We start from the raw sequence: 20,527 nt of genomic DNA on the forward strand, positions 1-20,527 counted from the left end.
TTTCAAAATATAAATCTAATCTACAGAATGCAGCTCTCAGACATTCTGTGTTGCTTCCAAATCCGTTTCTCCTGGAGATCAATTTTTCTCATGCAATATCATTCCTGCTGAGTCAGCACACATGCAGGCATGACATGGTCTTTCCTCCTCTTTTGGCATGTTCACAGGGAGAGAACGGAAACTTGGCAAAAAAGAAACTGTGTCAAGAGGTTGTTAAATTTCACGTTTTTTGGTAATTTTATAGTCAGAAGCTTTTTTTCTTTAGCTTAAGTTACTTTTTTTGGACAATGCACATTTTTTTCTTCAATATTTTAATTGCATTGCATGGTTTGTTAATGTACAAATAAATCTTTCTAAAGGCATTTTCGTTTGTTATTTTACTGCAAGCTATATTTCAGAATGCTTAAAAAAAATCTAATTATGCTTTAAAATAGTGGTGGGGACAAAATCAGTCATTTCAGAAAGTGGTGGGGACATGTCCCCAGCGTCCTCGGTGTAAATGACCCCAATGCTCAGCAGGGTCTGGCCTGGTTGCTACCTGGATAGGAAACCACCTGGGAAAATCTTTTTTCCCCTCCCTTCTCTCCTTCCTCTACACCTTTAGTGTGACCAGCAAACACTTGAACATTCTGGCAGAAACCTATTATTTTACTCATCAACGTTGACAAAGTTGACAACTGATGTTGCTATTATAGATGGCAAGAAATTGCAATTTTATACTACGAAAAAACACAACACTTTAGCAAGCTAGATATAACAAGCAGAAAGTATAGAATGTACAATTCAGTCAGTTCCTTGGAAGAAGCTAGCTCTGTTTTCATGGCAGAGGCTGTGAAGAGGCCAAAGAAGAGTCGTGTTGGAGGAAAAAAGGAAAAGAAAAAGAGAGACTATTACTCATTGACATGAGCAAAAAGAGATGCAGCTGTCCTTATTTATATTTAAATTCTTAAAGTTTCTATAACACATAATAAGGTTCACCATGCCACACACATGTAAACAGAGTTTATTCACTGAAATATAATGCAAAAGGTATGAGGGACAGCAGGTAAGGGCAAATATAGCACTGATGAGACTCATGTACAAAAACCATGTGTTTCCCTGACTTCACTGATTTACCAAAATCATTTCAGTCATGGCTCTGTTCACTGCAGTTACTATGATGCAGCACAGAGCCGGACAAGAGATTATTTTATGCACATCTGTCTTTTTTTTGTGAATGCAAAAGTTGCAAACTACATGTTCACTGTGAGTAGCTGACATCAAAGACACCTCTAGAGGAACAGAGAGCTGAGTAGCAAGTAGCATTTCTTTTGGACAAGTTCATCTCCTCTTATGGTGCTTACGCCGGCAGCTCATCTGTTCTCACCGCACCAGTTTCATTTGCCAGAGTCGTCCATTGTAGAGAATCTGTCCACCTCCACAGCTTATCTTCTCTTGGTTCCTCCAAAACCTGACAAACAAACAAACTGTCATACAAACTGCCAGCTGTACATACAGCATGTCACTGCTAAGGAAGTAATTGTAATTGTTTTGTTTTTACATTTGATACTGATTTTTTTTTTTTAATCAATTATTTTTTAAATGTTTGTCTATTAATATACACACACACGTTACTGTTTCATTTATTTAGTTAAATATTTTTATATATTTTTATTTTTTAACACACACACACACACACACACACACACACTTTATAAAACAATTTACTCTTATGTCTTGAGTAAATTTACATAATAAAATAATTTTTCTTAAACTTTTAATCTGGCATATTCTTTAAGTTTGTATTCAACAGAATACTTTATTGTATCAATTAAAAGTACTGAAACAAATGTATACATGACATAAAAAGTTATTATTTTGGCCGGAGGATTTTCTTTTACTACTAGTCCCATTGGCAGGTGAGCCAAAAAGTTAATTTCCACCCCTGCACCCAACCCACAACACTTCATGGAAACAGGATTACTAAACAATATTTATAACAATAACTTCCTTAAAACAGAACAAAGAGAATGTGTTGCTCTCAGAGGGAGGTTGCTAGAAGGAGCACATATTCGCACAATGGCACCGTGGCTCTGGTTAAATCTACATCTGTCCCCTGAGGAGGCTCTATCCACAACCTGGAGGGGGAACTAGTAGAAATGAGTGTATTAGTTTATTATTATAACATTAAATAAAAATGTGATGTTCTCCTGTTAGTATAATTTGAACATATTGATTATATAATGTTACTTTATTCGTTATAATATTAATTCCAGTTCCAAAGCAGATTCATTTTTGTGGCTTGTTTCATGAATTAAATCCTCTAAAAGTGCTAACCCTGCAAAGTCTGCTGTGGCACATGAAACCTTTTTTAACATTCCGCCCCATTCAGGCTGGGATTGGTCGGCTGACGAAATGTGACATGTGAAATGTGAAAAGCTCGGATGTCCTGATGATGTAATGTTGTTATGTATGTGTGGTTCCTGTTGACAGATGATGATGATGTCCGGCACGCCCTGCTGCTTGGTTGGTTCAGGAGCAGCTAAACCAGCACAGAAATGCATCCAAAAGAATAAAGCAGGGGTCTCAAACTCAAATCACTGAAGCCACTTTGGTACATTGGCAGCATTAAATTACTCCATGAAAGCGCAATATTCTCAAAATGTACTTATTGTAGTACCATTACAAACAATTTGGAACATTTTCATGTGTTTTTCTGAAATAAATTGTAAATTAAAGCTGCCTGGTACTCAACTCAAATGTAGTCCATTCTCAAGTACATGTAACTGAGGAATGTACTTAAGTAAATCACATTGGTGAAGTACACACTCAGCCACAAATGAACTCAAATCTTGCAAACTGTGCATCATACTTAACAAAGAGAATGCAAACATCAGTTTTATACTTCAGTTTAACAATGAACTAACAAATGCAATCCCTGAATACTTTGTTGGATCATAGGCCTACTTTGAGCTCCTTCGCACACAATTGAAACACATTTGCTCTGATGGAGGTTGCAGTTGAAACCCTGAGTAGCTACAGCTTCAAGATGGGCATCAGTTAGTGAGCCTGGCCCTGTACTTTTCACTTAGTATAGCTTAGCATAGTTGAGAAAACAATCTGACACAGTCTTTGCTTCCTAAAAGGCACATTAACTGACTGAACACTTGAACAGTTCTGGGAAGGATGGATATACAGGAAGTGTCAGAAACTGTCCAATCAGATCTGCTTTTCCCCCGTGCCTCCCTGAATGTGGTTTTTAGTTCACTGTTACACTGCAAGTCAATAAGGACAATGTCTACATTGAAACATCGGGATGGACAATGGCATCGGGTACGCGCACGGGGCGGGGGGGAATAGCGGTGGTCTTGTATGTGCATGTGTTACCTCGCACAGACTTCACTCGGTTAAAAACTTGTTAGGCAATGACGATACAAGTTGCGGTGGATGTTTTACAAGCACAGACCAGGTAAAGTGCTGAATACAGGGTGCAGGTGTTAGTTTCGGTGGTTTGATAGGCTGCGTCATTAACAAGCCCCCAAGCGCCGTGATAACAGATCGCTGGTGGAAAATGCGGAAAAAAGACGAGTTGTGGCCTTCAGTGGTGATTAATTCACTCACCACATAACTTGCTTCAACTACAGTTTCAGCATCCTTCTTGGCTTTATGAAAAAGACTTTGCTAAGATATAATTCCTCTCTGCGTGGTCATCTCCCTGGTACCTACTTCTCGTTGCACTCCTTGTTTAGTCCAGACGCTTGATATTATATTCCTTTAAAACAGTAACTGATTTGTTGCATATCAGACAGGTAGCTTTTCTATTAAACTCCACAAAAACAGCCTACTGCTTTGTCCATCTTTCTTGATTTTATTTATTATTATTTATTTTTGTCCACATTCCGTTTCGACCCCTAGAATAAAGCATGGAATAAAGTATGAAAAAAAGGTTGCAGTATATCAGACCACAGAATACACTGAACACCTGTTCTCGTGTAATTAGAGAACTAGAGATAAAGCCCCTTGATAAGACGTCTACTTGTTGCTTTTGTGAATGCAATGTGTCTCCATACGCGTTTGTGTGTAGTTTGTGGATGATTGGTTGTACATCCAGCATTGTGTTACGGGGTTTTCTTTCATTGACATTGGCGAGCCAATAATCATGTCATCATATCCACACTGTAGTGAAAGGAGGTCTCCTAGTGTGGCCCCCTGCTCAGCATCCACTCCACACAGAGATATTTTGTGCAATTGACTAATCTCATGTAAATTTTCAACTTTTCAGTGCACATGGTTTTAGCCAAAAGTAGTTTACATCTTGTCAATGTGAAACAGCCCAAAATAAGGGGTGAGTGATATGACTAAAGTGACAGTGTATGTACTTATATGGCATACACAATCAAAATTCAGTTGACACATTTGTTTGGTCTCGGTACAGTACATACTTTCATATCGCCCCATTAACAACCATCAACATCCTCTCATCGTTCTATAAATATCCACCCTTCATCGATATCCAATCAGTTAACTGCTGGGTGTGAGCGGTGGTGAAAGGTCGATGAAGTGTCTCCTACCTGAAGCAGTGCGTGTCCCAGAGGAAGAGGATGAGCCTCCAGCAGGAGTGGGTCTGCTGTCAGTGTAAGTGGAGGAGTTGTAGTTGTAGGACTGGCTTCTGCAAAACAAACACAATGAACCTGAGGGCTCTGAATGGAACAGCAAGGGATTATCTAAGTATCTCTCTTCATCTCTTTACTAACCTCTGGCCAAAAAGATATCCCAGCACACCTCCTGTCCCCATGCCAGTCCAGAAGCCTCCACCTGCACCGGGCGCAGCTCGGCCTCGTGGGTACTGTTGTCCATGTGTGTAATCACTGTGGAAACCGTAGCCTGGATTGGCACCAGGGTAGCCTAAACACAAACCAAGAACAGATCAGAGGCTTCAGCAGGGTATTCATCCTTCAACTATTTCTACAAGAGAAAGGAACATGACATCCTCCATAACAAAGAGAGGTATCTCTCGGAGGATGTGTTTCCAGGGAGAATCTAATGTTGCTCTGACCACTCTGCATTCTGCATGAGCTACCTGTGAAGTCAGGTTTAAATCCTGGGGGTGGGGGTCCTGCATTGGAGCCATGGGGATTATCTCTTGGGTAACCAGTGTGTCCGCCCTCCTGCCCCCACTGGGCCGTGTTCCCACTGAAGAACAGCTTGTAGACACCATAGGCTAGAAGCAGTAGTACAGCGAGCACCAGCAGGCCTCCAGAGTCCTCGCTGCCTGATGGGAACGAGCTCTGACGGCTCTGCTGGTGATGTTGATTCTTGTTTCCAGAGAAACTGCTGAAGAAACTGGATGCAAAGCCTGAGACGAACAAACAGAAAAAGACATTATACAAATATCTTGTTCTCGTGTGAAGAACAGACATTTCCACACATTTCCATCCTCCTACCTCCAAATCCCTTGAATCCACCTTGGGAACCCCAGCTGCCTTGAGTCCTTCTCCGGCCCTCTTCAGTCAGTTCCAGTGTGTACTCCAGCCCACAGGAGCCCTTTAGTATGTAGGCGTCAGCAGGGTGGCTGTAGCCCTCACAGCTCACCTCAATGCGACCAAATCGGTACGCGTTATCCATATCAGTCTTACACTCCCACTGTGAGGGGGACATAGGAATATCACAACCGGTGGAGATCCTATCATTCCAAACCTTATTTGCTTGTTCAAACACATCAGGGATGAGAGCTAGCTTATTTTGAATAACATGCATGGTACAGTCAATAGAGCCACACCTTGAGGCACTGAGAAAAAAAAAAAAAAAAGAGTAAAGTCCAAACTAGCAACAGCAGCAGGCTGCTATGACTGATGTGAGTCCCGCTCTGCAATTGAAGTGACTAGTACAGCAACAAGAACAAGATCCTTCACTGGTTCCCCACCAGCAAACACAGCCAATTGTGTTTGTTGGAAAAAGATGTTGGAATATTTATAGAGTTGTGACTAGGCAGACACTTTACAGTCTCAGTGCTCTCTGCTGGACAGACTCTAATGTTTCTACATGACCTCAAAACTCCTGTTACTTGCAGGCTGACATGTGCTGATACCAATACATCAGCCTGAATGCATGACAAAGATAGAGGTACTGCTACCTGGGACCTCAAGATTCTGTGGTGGGTGTGACATTTACCACAAAGTTGGACCATCAGGACAGGTCCATTGACCAATCATACAACCAGTATTACTCAGGACTAGAAACAAAAAGATCGATTTACTGATTGGCAAAAAATAACAGTCAACTATTTTGATAATCAATCAATTATTTAAGTCATTTTTAAGCAAAAAGACTAAAACACAGGTGCTTCTAAAAAGTGAATCTTTAAGGTTTTCTTCGTCTTGTGTGACTGTAAAATGTAGGTTTTTGGGTTTCAGACAGATGTCAGATAAAGTGAGCGAGGACTCTGCGAAGTTGTGACGGTCATTTATCACTATGTTGTGATATTTTGTAGAGAAAATGATTCATCAAGAAAATAATGTGCAAATGAATCAAAACCTGCAGCTCTGCTCAGATCAACCCTGTCCTGTCCTAGCTGCCCACCGTTACCTCCATCCTCACCTGTACATCCACTCCATCCCAACCTTTGTTCTGGCACTGGACCACCTCTGGGACGTAGGTCTGGCAGCCAGCTGAGCCTCCTACACACTGGAGCTGCAGTACGGGGCTAGAGCGCCTCGCTGTGGTGTAGCGATCCCTGTACAGACTCAACACCTGGACGTCCCGCAGCAGCACACTGTCTACAGGGGTGGGGTAAAAAAATTAAATATATATACTAAAAATATAAATGATTCTCACTCACACATGCACATGTACTTTCCTGTTGGACTGCACTGTCAGACTCAGCAACCAGCAGAGTAGAGAAATGTCAGAGAGAGGCAACTCAACAGATCTCAATTCCCACACAAAATAAAGTTAAATCCCCAGGTTGGGATTACTTTCTGTATCCAGAAATGAACGTGATGTTCTGGAAGATGGCAATCCAACATCTAAAAATGTGGATGCAAAGCGGAACACATCCAACTTGTTGGCCCATCTCCTGAAGAAAATCCCTCTGTTCAGATCCAAGTACTGTATGTGTCCCGCTCATAAATGTAGCTGTTAAACAAATGTGTGAACGTTTAAATGTTGGTCATAAAATGCCCTTTACATCAAAATATTTTTCCGATTGACTAACAATCGCCATCAGGCTCAGCAGCCACACAACGCTAGTTATCAACCCGTTAATCCAGCCATCCAACGTGAAAGGGCCGCTGTTTGCAGCAGATGACCAATTGCAAAGATGCCCAAGTCTGACAGCAGTGCGGCATATTTTATAAACAGTGCAAACTATAATATCAGACAGACAGGAAGAAATTAAAACATTATCCAGCTGCCACATGCATGAACACTAAAAACCTCAGACTGTGTGAACGTCTAAGTTAACAGGTGTGGAATATAAATAGTTGCTTTGATCCAACGAAGGTTAAAGTCAAGGGCAACTGGACTTGGTTGAAGATACTGGAAGACGTTTCATTTCTCATCCAAGGGACATCTTCAATTCTGACTGACTGGTTGGGAAACTCAGCTATTTAACCTCAGTGTATTGTAAGTGGGGGATAAGTGGTGGCGTAGACCCCCTCCCCTGTTCAATGACGGCTTCTCAACCCGGATGTAGATGGCTTCCTTGACACCTCTTTCAAACCATCCATCTTCTCTGTCTAAGATGTGCACCTGGTGGTCCTCACTTACAATGCTGTCCTTTCATCACTTCCCAGGAAACTCAACAAACATAACCTATTGGCCTCAGGTGAAGATGCCAACGATGGTCGTTCAGTCTTGGCCTCGGGTAGTCCTAACAACTGTAACGACAGTCACAGCAACAAGGAACACTAACGAACCAGCGGTATCGATGACCCGGGCCAACGACCCCACTGAGGTTAAATAGCTGAGTTTCCCTGCCAGTCAGTCAGAACTGAAGCAGTCCTTTCCACCGTTGTTTGCAAACCAATAGATCACAATGAACAGTCAAATATCCACACAAGTCTTGCCGATATCACCTGAGATCGTATGTCGGCATAAAATGTATTGCTCTGAAATAGCAGCTAGCGTGCAGCAGTGTGTTTTTACAGCTTACAGTTGATGGAATTATGCTAAATACTGGGTCCGAAGTTGTTGTAACTATACATTACAACATGTAATTAGGCTCATTAAAAATCACGTTCCACAGACATGAGTGTCACAGCTAATGTGCAGCTCCTGTCGGCTGGAAATGTTCTAATAACCTTCCAAACTGTCGCAATTTTATTTTTGTATTGCTTTCTCTGTGCCAGAGTTCTTTTAAGAACCTGATGGCTTTATCCAGTTTGTTATTAAACTTCACGTGTCTCTTTATTATAGGCAACTCCTACACACAAACAAGCTGTTTCACTGGTCCAGCACAGCCTATAGTTTTTCATTATATTCCAATCAAATCTGATGTTGATTTATAAATTTTTCTCATGTATCGTGGTTACTAATAATTTTGCCTGTACATCGCTTTGTACGGTATAGGCCTACAGCCTACATCAGCTGGTTATTTTGCCTAATCTTAGGAGGTCTTTTCACCACGGTAGAAACGCACACAATAGTGGGCTGAAGGAACTTTTCAGTTCCTTGAAAAGAGATCTGGGGAATTAAAAGTCCCCTATACTTTTGTAAAAACACGACTTAAGATTGTCCCTGATTGCCACTGTTATCACCACTGTGTTCTGGGTGAATGAGTCATGGTGGGATTCTGACCAACTCAGCATTTGGTCAAGCGCTTCGAATTGTTGGGCTTCTGTAAATAACATCACAGAGTACGGTCTAGTTTGTTAAAGTTCAGACCATGTAAAATATCAAAAATGACCATTTAATTCAAAATGGCAAGAGATGATACAAGTGCTCGAGAAATTTCGTACATCTAGGTGAAATGTGGCGTGGGGGCTGCTTCGTTGAAGTTCCACTATCTGATGCCAGTAGGTAGCGCTAAGAGTACTTGTGAATTTTGCCTTTTAGATGTGTTCAGGTTGTGAACCTTATCAAACATGTGAAATTTGGTAGAGATACTACTACTTCCTGTTTAATGGTGATGCATCGAACTAAGCCGCCATGCCACAGACAAGCTGTTACACGAAAACTCACAAGCTTCACAACAGAGCATCATCAATAGCCGTGTTTCCATCAACGTTTTTTAATGAGCATTTTGAAGTATCGCATTAGAAAAGGTTGATGGAAAGGCAAAGGCTAATAAAATCTTTAATTTCGCAAACAAGTTTTTACGTTCACTTGAGGTGGTTTTTGTCTTTGTCAAAAAAGAGTTAGTGTGCTAAATGGGAGATGGAAACACTTTTTCCGAATAAGTTCTGACGTAGCGAACTTGTAACTCACGACAGATCAGCCGTTTCTGCTGGACCTCTCTCCATTTTTCTAAGCTCAATGGCCATCAGGTTCATGTGACTGGTTTAGTTTCTGGTTTGGAACCCATACATCTTGTTTATTACAGCCATGTGTAACATCAGCTACTAACGTAACTATGCTTGCCGTAGCCTGGTTTATTCGCTCCAAACCAGCTGATGGAAACACAATTTCTTTTTTTTGTCTTTTTAGCGACAAAAGTACGCTTAAAATTCGGATGACAAAAACTCACAGATAGCACAACTTTTCATCATTAGTGTCTCCTCGGGAGGAGATTAGGTTTACAGCATCAGTTGCTGGAGTTACTGATCTAGGGTTTATCTGATCTCGCTCTCTGAAACAGAAAACCCGGTGTTTCCCTCATCTCAGGCTCAAAATACTCAGAATTTTCACTAATCCCGCTTTTTGAAACGGGGATCAGCTCAGAGCATTTCAGAGATAGAGAGCAGTGTGCATCATCACGACTGCACACATCAGGTAAAACCTGTCCACCTTTCATAGTACAGGTTAATCTGGAGGCTACACCTGACGTCACAAAGAAAAAGCCCATTACCTGGCTTTGTAGAAGCTACAGGCCTCTCATCACTTATCACAAGTAAATAAAAATAAATAAATACATCATACTTTAAATACATAAGATAAAAATAGTAAGATGGAATTGGTAAGATATGTATGATACTTTCTTATTGGTAGTAGTATACTAAGCCCTCAGTGCTAGCTAGAACAAGATTAACTACGTAGCTAAATATTAGTTTTAGCAGCTCCATGTGACATATGGATATTCCTGCAGAGTCTGAATAAGCAGGCTGTATTAAAAATTTTAAAAGCAATGATAGTATTACATATATTTAATTTGTTTCAATACTCGCATAGGAAGTTGGAGGGCAGTGAGCGGAAGTTTGGCTACCGCTCCTCACCGATACTGTAATCATAATGTGAGCTTGCCCGTTTCCTAAACATGGCGGCTGCCAACAAAAAAATTAAAATGTTAACTAGCACAAGGAAGCAAAACCTACCGCTATCCCAACTTTTGGTGTGCCCCACCAAGAAAAACTGCAACACAACGGTAATAAACCGTTTCATTTCCTTGCCGTTTAATCCCTCAAGAGATTCCGACAGTGGTTGTTTCTCTCAACAATTACTTCAAAGTTGTTGTTAAAATGGAATCGGCTCACTCTGCGTTACATTAAACCCGACTGGAATAGTAACACATGTTAACTTCCGTGTTTCGTCATCTGTTTTTCCTCACGCCAACCAATGGAGGACGTCCACAACTGCAGTGTAATGGCTCACTCCGCTCTGGCTCACTACTTCTTCTTCTTCTTCTTCTTTATCTGGCGGGTGGCAACCAGCGTTAAGGTGTATTACCGCCACCTATTATGTTGGAGAACAAAAATTAATTAATTAATTACTTCACTGCGTAGTAAACTCTATTGATCAATCCAGTTTCTTTAAAATAGCTAATGAAATAGTTTCCCTTCCTCAACAATTCTTCAATTCTTTCTGAGCATTCTGATTTCCCTCCTTAATGTTTCTCGTTCTGGATAAATTTTAGACAGTGAAGAATGACATATTCTACTGATTCCTCTAGTTGACAGTGTTCACATAATCCTCAAGGGTGGTTGTTTACTAAGTGCAGGGTTTTATAAAGTCTATTTTGCCCTACCTTCAGCCTTGTCATGATGTTCTCATATTCATTGTTGTGTCTCCCTGTCTTTCCTGTGTCCCAGCTGTTCTGCCACTCGTTAATGATGCTTGGTTTGATTATTCCTTTGATTCAAATCAATTAAATTTAATTTTTATAGCGCCAAATCACAGTTAACAGTTATCTCAGAGCGCTTTTCATAAAGAGCAGGTCTCGACTGTACTCTGTGATGATATTTACAGAAACTCAACAATTCCCACCAAGAGCAAGCACTAGGCAACAGAGGCAAGGAAAAACTTCCTTTAAGAGGCAGAAATTTCAAGCAGAACCATGGCTCAGGGTGGGCGGCCATCTGCCTCCACTGGTTAGGGGTGAGGGAGAGAGAGAGAGAGCTTTATTTGTAGCTTTGGCAACATTGTTGCTATACATTCATGCCAATAATGCTAATTTGAATTGAATTGAAAATTGAGAGTGAGAGGGCAAGAGAGGGACAGAAAGACAGAGAGAGAGGGATGGAAGGAGAGAGAGAGGGGGGAGGCAGCCTACACAATATACACACAGAGGTACAGACAGTAAAGGTGATGTTGCTATAGACTGAATGAATAATGGTACAGATATTTATAGTGTTAATGATAATAATCATAATGTTAAAGATAATAACAATAGGACTAGTAACAATAATTGTAGCAGAGGGTGTTTCTGTCCTCGGGCTGCACAGCTCAGTCCTTGGGCTGCCCGCCGGACCTCCCTGGCTCCCCTGCTCTGTCCTCGGGCAGCCCCCCTGAACTCCATGGCTCCCCACGTCCGCCCGAACCCCCTGGTCCCTCTGCTCCGCCCTCGGGACATCCGCCCGAACCCCCTGGTCCCCCTGCTCCGCCCTCGGGATGTCAGTCTGAACTCCCTGGTCCCCCAACTCTACCCTCTGGCACCCTGTCTTGCCCTATGTTTTCTGTTCAGCCCTGCCCGTTCTCCTAACCCTTCCCAGTCCTGAAGCCCTCCCTGTATTCCCTGTTTGGTTTAGGACCCTGGACCCCCACCAGCCGGACCCCAGTGCAACTTCCTGCCCCCTACGTTCGTCTGCCAAGCTCTCTCTCTCTCTCTCTCTCTCTGTCTATGAAGATTCTCAGTCATCCAGGTCATAGTTATCCAACGAAGGTTAAAATGAAGGGCAACTGGACTTGGTTGAAGCTACTGGAAGACGTTTCGACCCTTATCCAAAGGACTTCTTCAGTTCTCTCTCTCTCTCTCTCTCCCTCTGCTCCTGAGCCCAGCCAACTACTTGCACCTCATCAGCCACCTCGTCAGCCTGCCACACCTGCCAGTAATCACCTCATGCCTGCCTGTATTTCAACCCCGGTTCTCCACACCATCCTCGCTTGATCGTCGTTGCTGCATACCCGGTGCCACCTCCATGTTCAGGCTTTTCATGTTCCTTGTTTTTTCACTTTTTCCCTGTGCTTTATCGCCGTCACCCCTAACCCTGTCTCTCTGTCTGTTTCCCTCCCAGGTACACTCACCCTCGTCCTCCGTTCAGTCGGCTGGGCTCATCCACCGGCCCTCTCCTCCTCAGACTACCCCCACGGCGTCCTCCCTGTTCCCCCACCGCTCCTTGCTTCCTTGGTCCCAGTGTTCCCCGGCTCCCTGGCCCCCAGTCTTCCTGGTTCCCTGTGCCTGTGTTTCCCCAACATCCACCTCTCCCTCCCCTCCAGTCCCTCTACCCCTTTATCCCTCAATAAACCTCCTTCCCTCAGAGTGCTGCTTTTGGGTCCTCTCTGTCCCCACACCACACAACCCTATAACAATATCTTTAGATAAGGCGTCACAGAGGTGCCTGGGCCCCAGAACAATAAGTTCAGTTTTATCTGAGTTTAACATCCGCGCTGCAGCTGGCTGGCTTCCAACTGTACAGAACTCTCCGGCAAAACAAAAGGTTGAGGTATCTGTTTTTATATTAACAACGGCTGGTGTACCAACGTGACAGTGATTCAGCAGCACTGTTCTCCTGATCTGGAATTTCTTATCATTAACTGTAAACCGTTTTACTCCCCACGTGAGTTTGCTTCATTAACTCTGGTCGGTGTTTACATCTCGCCGCACACCAACGTTCAGGACGCACAGAGCATGCTGGTCGACCGGATACTGTGTGTGGAGCTGACAAACCCGGACTCCCTTGTTATTGTTCTCTGTGACTTTAACAGGGGAAATCTCAGCCAAGAACTCCCCAAATACAGACAGTTTATAACGTGTCCAACCAGAGAGGGGAACACTTTGGATCACTGGTACACCACAGTTAGCAGTGCCTATCACGCCGTCACACTGATCACGTGACGGTCCATCTGATTACCGTTTACAGGTAAAAACTAAAGCTCTGTAAACCTATAGTGACAACATGTCTATGAAGATTCTCAGTCATCCAGGTCATAGTTATCCAACAAGTTTGTTGGATAACTATCCAACAAGTTTGTTGGATAACTATAGTGACAACATCAAATAAGTGGACTAGTGAAGCTGTTGAGGACCTCCAGGCATGTTTGGACTGCACTGACTGGGATGTTTTCAAGAATGCTACCAACAGTCTGGATGAGTTTACAGAGGCTGTGACGTCCTACATTAGCTTCTGTGAGGACAGCAGCATTCCAACACAGACCAGGGAGAGTTATAACAATGACAAACCCTGGTTTACAGCTAAACTGAGACAGCTAAGGTTGGAAAAGGAGGCATTTAAGGGTTGGTGACAGGGCCAGGTGCAGGGCGTTAAAGTACAGGTTTAGCAGGGAAGTGCGAGAAGCTAAATGGCTGTACTCAGAGAGACTAAAGAACCAGTTCTCTGCAAACAACGCCACTTCTGTCTGGAGGGGGTTCAGACAGATCACAAACTATAAACCCAAAGTCCTCCACTCCAGAAACAATTCTCACCTGGCAAATGAGCTGAACCAGTTCTACTGCCGCTTTGAGAGTCAATCTGACACCATCCCCCGTGACTCCTCCACTCAGGTTCAGCCTCAGTCCATCACATCTTCCCCTCCCTACTCAGAGCTGGCCAGCTCCACCCCCTCCCCATCTCTCTTCATCACAGAGAGGGAAGTCAACGGTCTTTTCAGGAGGCAGAAATCCCGCAAAGCAGGTGGGCCGGACTTTGTCTCCCCATCCACCCTGAAGCACAGTGCTGATCAGCTGTCTCCAGTCTTCACAGACATTTTTAACACCATGTGCCATGTGCCAGCCTGCTTCAAAGCATCCACTATCCCCAAGAAACCAAGGACCACTGGACTAAACGACAACAGACCTGTCACCCTGACCCAGACTCTCCGCTCTGGCAGAAGGCTGCGGTCCATCAGGACCAAAACCTCTCGCCACAAAAACTTTCTTTTCTTTTTTTTCTTCGCGTCTGCAGCTAGCCTCATTAACAAGGCCCGGGTCCCCCACTGACACTCCCCCCTTGCAAATTATAAAAATGTCTCTGCACATGTAAATATTGTTTCATATCGTGTCGGGCACAGACCTGGCACGTCGCACATATTTGTTGTTGATTGTTGATCTTTGTTGTATATTTTTATGTTGTCAGTTTATTTATATGTACACAATATTCTTTTCCGTTGCGTTACTTCTGCACGGCACACATCAAGAATAATGCACATGTATATATCTGCAACGTTGTTCTTCCATTCCATATTTATATATTTCTACATTTATTTATGTTGACTGTATGTTTGTCTACGTGTAGCACCTTATCACAGCAGCAAATTCCTCATATGTGTAAAACACTACTTGGCAATAAAAATTGACTTAATGTCATGTCTCCAGCTATTTCCTCACATTTCCATGCAGAACACCCACGTTTGGCCCTTTCACTCTCACAACATGGGAGAAGTACCCTTGTTGTTGGATGTCAATACTCAGAATGCCCTTGCAGATTTACCCAGTAGTGCATCATTAACTGTTTATATCTAATATGCAGCGGCATTTCCCCACCTCAACCTGAAGAGCAGACACAGGAGTGGTTTACAGCCCCACAATAGAGTCTCAAGGCTTGAGCTTGCTCCACCTCCAACTTTAATTAAGTTTTTGATGCCAATCCATAAGCAATTAACCCATAATCTAATACTGGTCTAATCAGAGTTATGTACACATTGTTAATAGCAGCCCCATTCTGACTCTGTTAAACATCACATTCAGTATATTTTTACACTTGCTGTTTATCTTACTGATATGTTCATTCCACGTTAACTTATCATCAAACCACATACCCAGAAATCTAAAGGCTTTTACTTGCCCAAACATCTTTATCTGTGCATCAACCTCTCTCTTTTTAGTGAACACTATTGTCTTAGTTTTTCCAATTGCAAACTTGAATCCCCATGCAAATGACCATCTTTCCATCACATTAATTGCCTCTTGTATTTCCCCCATAATAATTAATGTGCTTTCCCCTTTTCCACAATGCTCCATCATCAGTAAACAGTGACTGTCTAATATGACCCTGAACTTGAGAAAAAACATCATTGATCATAATGGTAAAGAGTATAGGGCTAGTGGCACTGCCCTGAGGAGTACCATTTTCTACCATATAGCTTCCTGATACAGCTGTCCCAATTTTGACTTTTATAAATCTATCAAAAAACAATTCCTTAATCCATTTAGATGTCCTACCTGTTATTCATATCATATTTAATTTTATCATTAATCCCTCCTTCCAAACAATATCTTATGCCTTTTCTAGGTCAAAGAACACTGCCATTACAGATTCTTTATTAACTTGTGCTTTACTTGTAACTTACAACGCATAACAAGATCCATAGTTCCTCTACCCCTCCTAAATCCGCTCTGATGAGGTGATAAAATTCCTCTGCTTACCATGTAAAATGATAATCTTTCTGTTATGATTCTTTCCATTATTTTTCCAATATGTGACGTAAACCTCCCCCGGACCACGGTCCGAACCAAACAAACGAAATTTGATCCGATGAAAAGAGGTAGTCTGAATCACACATGGTTCAGTTCGTTTCTGGTGTGAAAGCATTTTTGGATGGTTCGGACTTTCAGACTATTTACAGGAAGTTTGGCGGTTGACGTGTAAACCGGAAACTAGCAAATGCACGGAGAAATGCATTGAAATGAGGACAACATTATAAATCTCCCATGACAGCTCATCTTTTCAAACAGACGGCCACTATAGAAGCACATTTCCACATACATTGTTTTCTCCTCAAACGGAGGTGCCGAAGGATTGCTTGCTGTCTTATTATATATATTATATTATAATGTTCACACAACGAGTACGTTTAATTGCGACTAGCCTTCAGTAGGCTATAGTTGGTGCTGCAGCTAGTAATGGTGGTTCCTAGAGTCTCTAAAAGTAGACTAGGAGCCAGAGCGTTCAGCTATCAAGCTCCTCTCCTGTGGAACCAGGTTCCAGTTTGGGTTCAGGAGGCAGACACCATCTCCACATTTAAGAGTAGGCTTAAGACTTTCCTCTTTGATAAAGCTTATAGTTAGGGCTGGCTCTGGTGAGTCCTGAACCATCCCTTAGTTATGCTGCTATAGGCCTAGACTGCTGGGGGATTTCCTATGATGCACTGAGCTCCTCTCTCCTCTACTTTCTATCCCTCTGTATGCAACCTCATCCCATTATTGCATGTTACTAACACAACTTCTCCCCTTTCTGGTAGTCTTGTGCTTTCTCGTCCCTCTCCTCTCTCCTCCTATCACTTCCTGCAGGTGTTTCTGGCTCTGGAGCTGTGGAGTTTTGCTAGAACTCGTAGAAGCAGCAGCCAGTAGCTCCTTCAAACTTTGCTACAATTTTGTTTTTTATCTGCTTTTTCTGGCTTTCTTACCTTACATGTTACCTCTGACATTAACACAGTCATTGGCAGATGAAGACAGGGTTTTTGGATTAAAGAGCACCAGACCACGATCCAGCCCAAACAACCAGACCAGGCGCTTAGAGAGGAGAGAGAGACGGGATATGTGTTTTACATCAGTGATGTTTGGTACACAAACGCAGTCAATATGGACTCTGTTTCCCAAATGTCAGACTGTTTGTTGATGAAGATGAAACTTTCTTATTATCATCTAGTTGTTGCTCTTTCCATTCACCCCAGATGCAAATTCAAAAAAAGCACTGTGGAATGTTTGGGGTGTATACGTGTATGTGTGTATGTATATAGTCTCACTGTATATATTGTTTTATTTTATGTGTTACCATATTTTAATATAGGCCTACACTTAATTATATGTTGTGTGTATAACATGAAGGGTCTACAAATTTGTGTAGCACTTGTATAACATTTGTATAGCACAAGGCTGCATAACAAAACGAAATGACTAATAAATAACATTGTACCTTGTACCTTGAGTCTGAATCTGTGTGCGAGTCACCTGCTGCCTCCGTGTTCCAGCTCAACACCCTCTGCTACAATTATTGTTACTAGTCCTATTGTTATTATATCATTAACATTACTATAATTCTCTGTACCACTATTACTTTTACTGTCTGTACCTCTGTGTGGATATTGTGTTAGCCGCTCCCCTCTCCCCCCACAGCCCTCTCTCCCTCTTTCTCTCTCTCTCTCTCTCTCTCCTTCACCCCCAACCGGTCGAGGCAGATGGCCGCCCACCCTGAGCCATGGTTCTGCTCGAGGTTTCTGCCTCTTAAAAGGAAGTTTTTCCTTGCCTCTGTCACCTAGTGCTTGCTCTTGGTGGGAACTATTGGGCTTCTGTAAATAACATCACAGAGTACGGTCTAGACCTGCTCTTTTATGAAAAGCACTGTGAGATAACTGTTGTTATGATTTGGCGCTATATAAATAAAATTGAATTGAATTGTTAATAAGAAAGCCATGCCGTACTTAGCAGACCTGCAACACTTATTGAGTTAAATACGTTAGTGGCAAGTGTATGAATAACAGACTTCAAAGCGAGCCTAATTACTTTTTTTGAGGAGGAGGAGGAGGTACAAGGGACCAGAGACTGAAACAGGTAATGTTAAAAGGAAAGGTTAATTAGGTTTAGATTTTGAGAAATAAATGAAAAACCTATTATAAAAGCAATCTTAATAGTAAACATTTATTATATTAGGGCAGTAGGCTCTGCGTGGCGGAGGAGTAGTGATGTTGAAATCATTATAAGTGCCTATTTTAATATATATATAAGGAATCTTACTGGTTGGCTGGTTGTTGGTAGGTGGATAAGCAGTATTTTGGCTGGTTGCTGGTAGGTGGAGGAGTAGTGGTGTTGAAATCATTTTAAGTGCCTATTTTAATATATAATATATAAGGAATCTTACTGGTTGGCTGGTTGTTGGTAGGTGGATAAGCAGTATTTTGACTGGTTGCTGGATGTTGACTGGCTGCTGGTAGGTGGATAAGCAGTATTTTGGCTGGTTTCTGGTAGGTGGAGGAGTAGTGGTGTTGGCTAGGTGCTGGATGTTGGCTGGTTGGCAGGTGGAGGAGCAGTACTGTTGGCTGGTTGCTAGATGTTGGCTGGTTATTAGTAGTTGGTGGAGTAGTGTTGTTGGCTAGGTGCCGGATGTTGACTGGCTGCTGGCAGGTGGATAAACAGTATTTTGGCTGGTTGCTGGTAGGTGGAGAAGCAGTGTTTTGGCTGGTTGCTGCATGTTGGCTGGCTGCTGGTAGGAGTAATGGTTATTCCAGATGTTTCCATTGCAACAATCAAGCGGCTTGACAGTACCTTTGGAGCTGTTTGGGGGTTTCCACATGTTGAAGCTTAGCTACTGTTGTTCTTTTTCACTTTTTTGGATTGGCTCATGACCATCTTTTAAGTGTTGTTTTTTTGTCATATTTTTGTTGCTTCTATTCTCAACCACAGCCGTATAAATCTTTTTTTGTACTCCACAGCATGATGGAAGTCTGCTGGAGAGTGCCTGAGCTTCTTTCTCCAAGACACCCACTGCGTTGGGGAGCTCCAAGAGGGATAAATCAGTCCTGGCCCTAAATAGTTCCTCAATTTGGTGAATGAAGTCATAGGCTTCTTGGGAGGGACGACAAAGAGCACCTGCTTTGAACTCTTTGAAGTTTAGAGATGCTGTTTTCTCCAGCAGGACTGTCATATTTGTGCTCTGTTGCAATTTTGCATTTTTCACAGATGCTGCCAGACCTGATGACTTTGTGGAAGATGTAGCCTGCGAGATGAAAAAGAATTACATTTCTCAGTTTTTGTAAGGTCAGGTGCTGCTCTGTTCACTGCCATCAGCTGTTCCACTTTGACTGATGGAGTGATTTTATGCTCCACTGTGTCCAAGAAGTTGGCCATAAAGGTGCTGTCATCTTCCTGGTAACCAGACCTGATGGAGGTGAGGAACTGCCCCACAGATATTATTCTCAGTGCATGATGGAACTCCACTGGAGTTGGATCAGGATTTTTAGAGCTGACACAGCAAAATGTGTTTTCCAGGCAGTCTTGAGTGAATCTGGATGTTAACACAAACCTGTCTCCTCCTGTATGGCCAAAAATGATGTTGTTGCCATTATCACCCCTGTTTGAACAGGGTTCACATGTCCCTTTTGACCAATTTTTATCCTCCGGAACAGATGGATGATATCCTGGAGGAAGGTGATGGCCTTTTGGTACTCCTCCATCTTCAGCCTGCTCAGGGCTGTAACTGGATGGCGAGATGACATCAGATCTAACCAATAATCAACCTGCTCAAGGAACCACGCTGTAGTGAGGTTGGATAGAGGACGGTATTTCAGCCCAGCGCTTGTTGCCTTCCTGTATAGGTTCAAAGCTGGACCACCCTTCATCTTCTCAAAGTGACTTGGGGTGATGGCTGCAGCTGAGAGATGGGGAGCTATTTTTAATGCCATCCCATCTTGAAAGGCCAGTAGGTCTTTAATCGGTTCAACTGAAACCTTATTGGAGGGGAGGTTCTCCTTGCTCACAATATCTTCAGGAATTAAGAACACCTGTCCCTGGACAAGAACACTTTTTAGATTTTTGATCAGATGGGGGACATCAGGCATAAAATAGAGCTGCCTATCTGGTGCTGCTGGATGTGGCACTGATGTTTTATTGTGGTCAACCCCAAAGGATTTCCACATAGCCCGGTTAGGGCAACCCTTGTCAGTCGTCACCAGTGTATTTTTACATTTCTATGATATTTCATTTTTTCCTGAGTCTTACAATGTTGATTACTCACATAGTTCGCCAAATATTTTTTGAAAAATAACTTGATTTTGTGCTCAAAGTTGCAAAAGTTGCTTAGTTGTTAAAACGGGGTTGTGACATATGACTATAGTAATTTCGTAAGTCATACGTCATTCTCCAAGCTTGCGCAGGCGCACTGTCATGCCTCATTAAAAAACTGTCACGCCTCACGCTGTCACGCCTCATTAAGTCAGAGCATCAAACCGATAAACATCGTTGTGAGCTAACGTAGACAAAACCATGTTCTGTACACAACATTCCGTACAGATGACCTTTTCCCACCGA

General features: G+C 42.6%; 1 protein-coding gene across 1 annotated transcript; it reads right to left on the reverse strand.

The window, feature by feature from the left end:
• Positions 1-983: 983 nt before the first annotated feature.
• saraf (store-operated calcium entry-associated regulatory factor) lies at positions 984-10,688 on the reverse strand. Its single transcript, XM_038733267.1, has 7 exons — positions 10,449-10,688; positions 6,577-6,755; positions 5,424-5,622; positions 5,060-5,335; positions 4,734-4,884; positions 4,551-4,648; positions 984-1,450 (listed from the first exon to the last, which is right to left on the reverse strand). Exons 1-7 carry the CDS (start codon positions 10,513-10,515, stop codon positions 1,425-1,427), a joined length of 996 nt encoding a protein of 331 aa, XP_038589195.1. The 5' UTR covers positions 10,516-10,688; the 3' UTR covers positions 984-1,424.
• Between the last annotated feature and the right edge of the window lie 9,839 nt (positions 10,689-20,527).

This window comes from Micropterus salmoides, unplaced genomic scaffold (genome assembly GCF_014851395.1).
Source record: "Micropterus salmoides isolate LMB-PRFRI ecotype aquatic unplaced genomic scaffold, ASM1485139v1 Ms_hic_scaffold_1, whole genome shotgun sequence".
Lineage (NCBI taxonomy): Eukaryota > Metazoa > Chordata > Actinopteri > Centrarchiformes > Centrarchidae > Micropterus > Micropterus salmoides.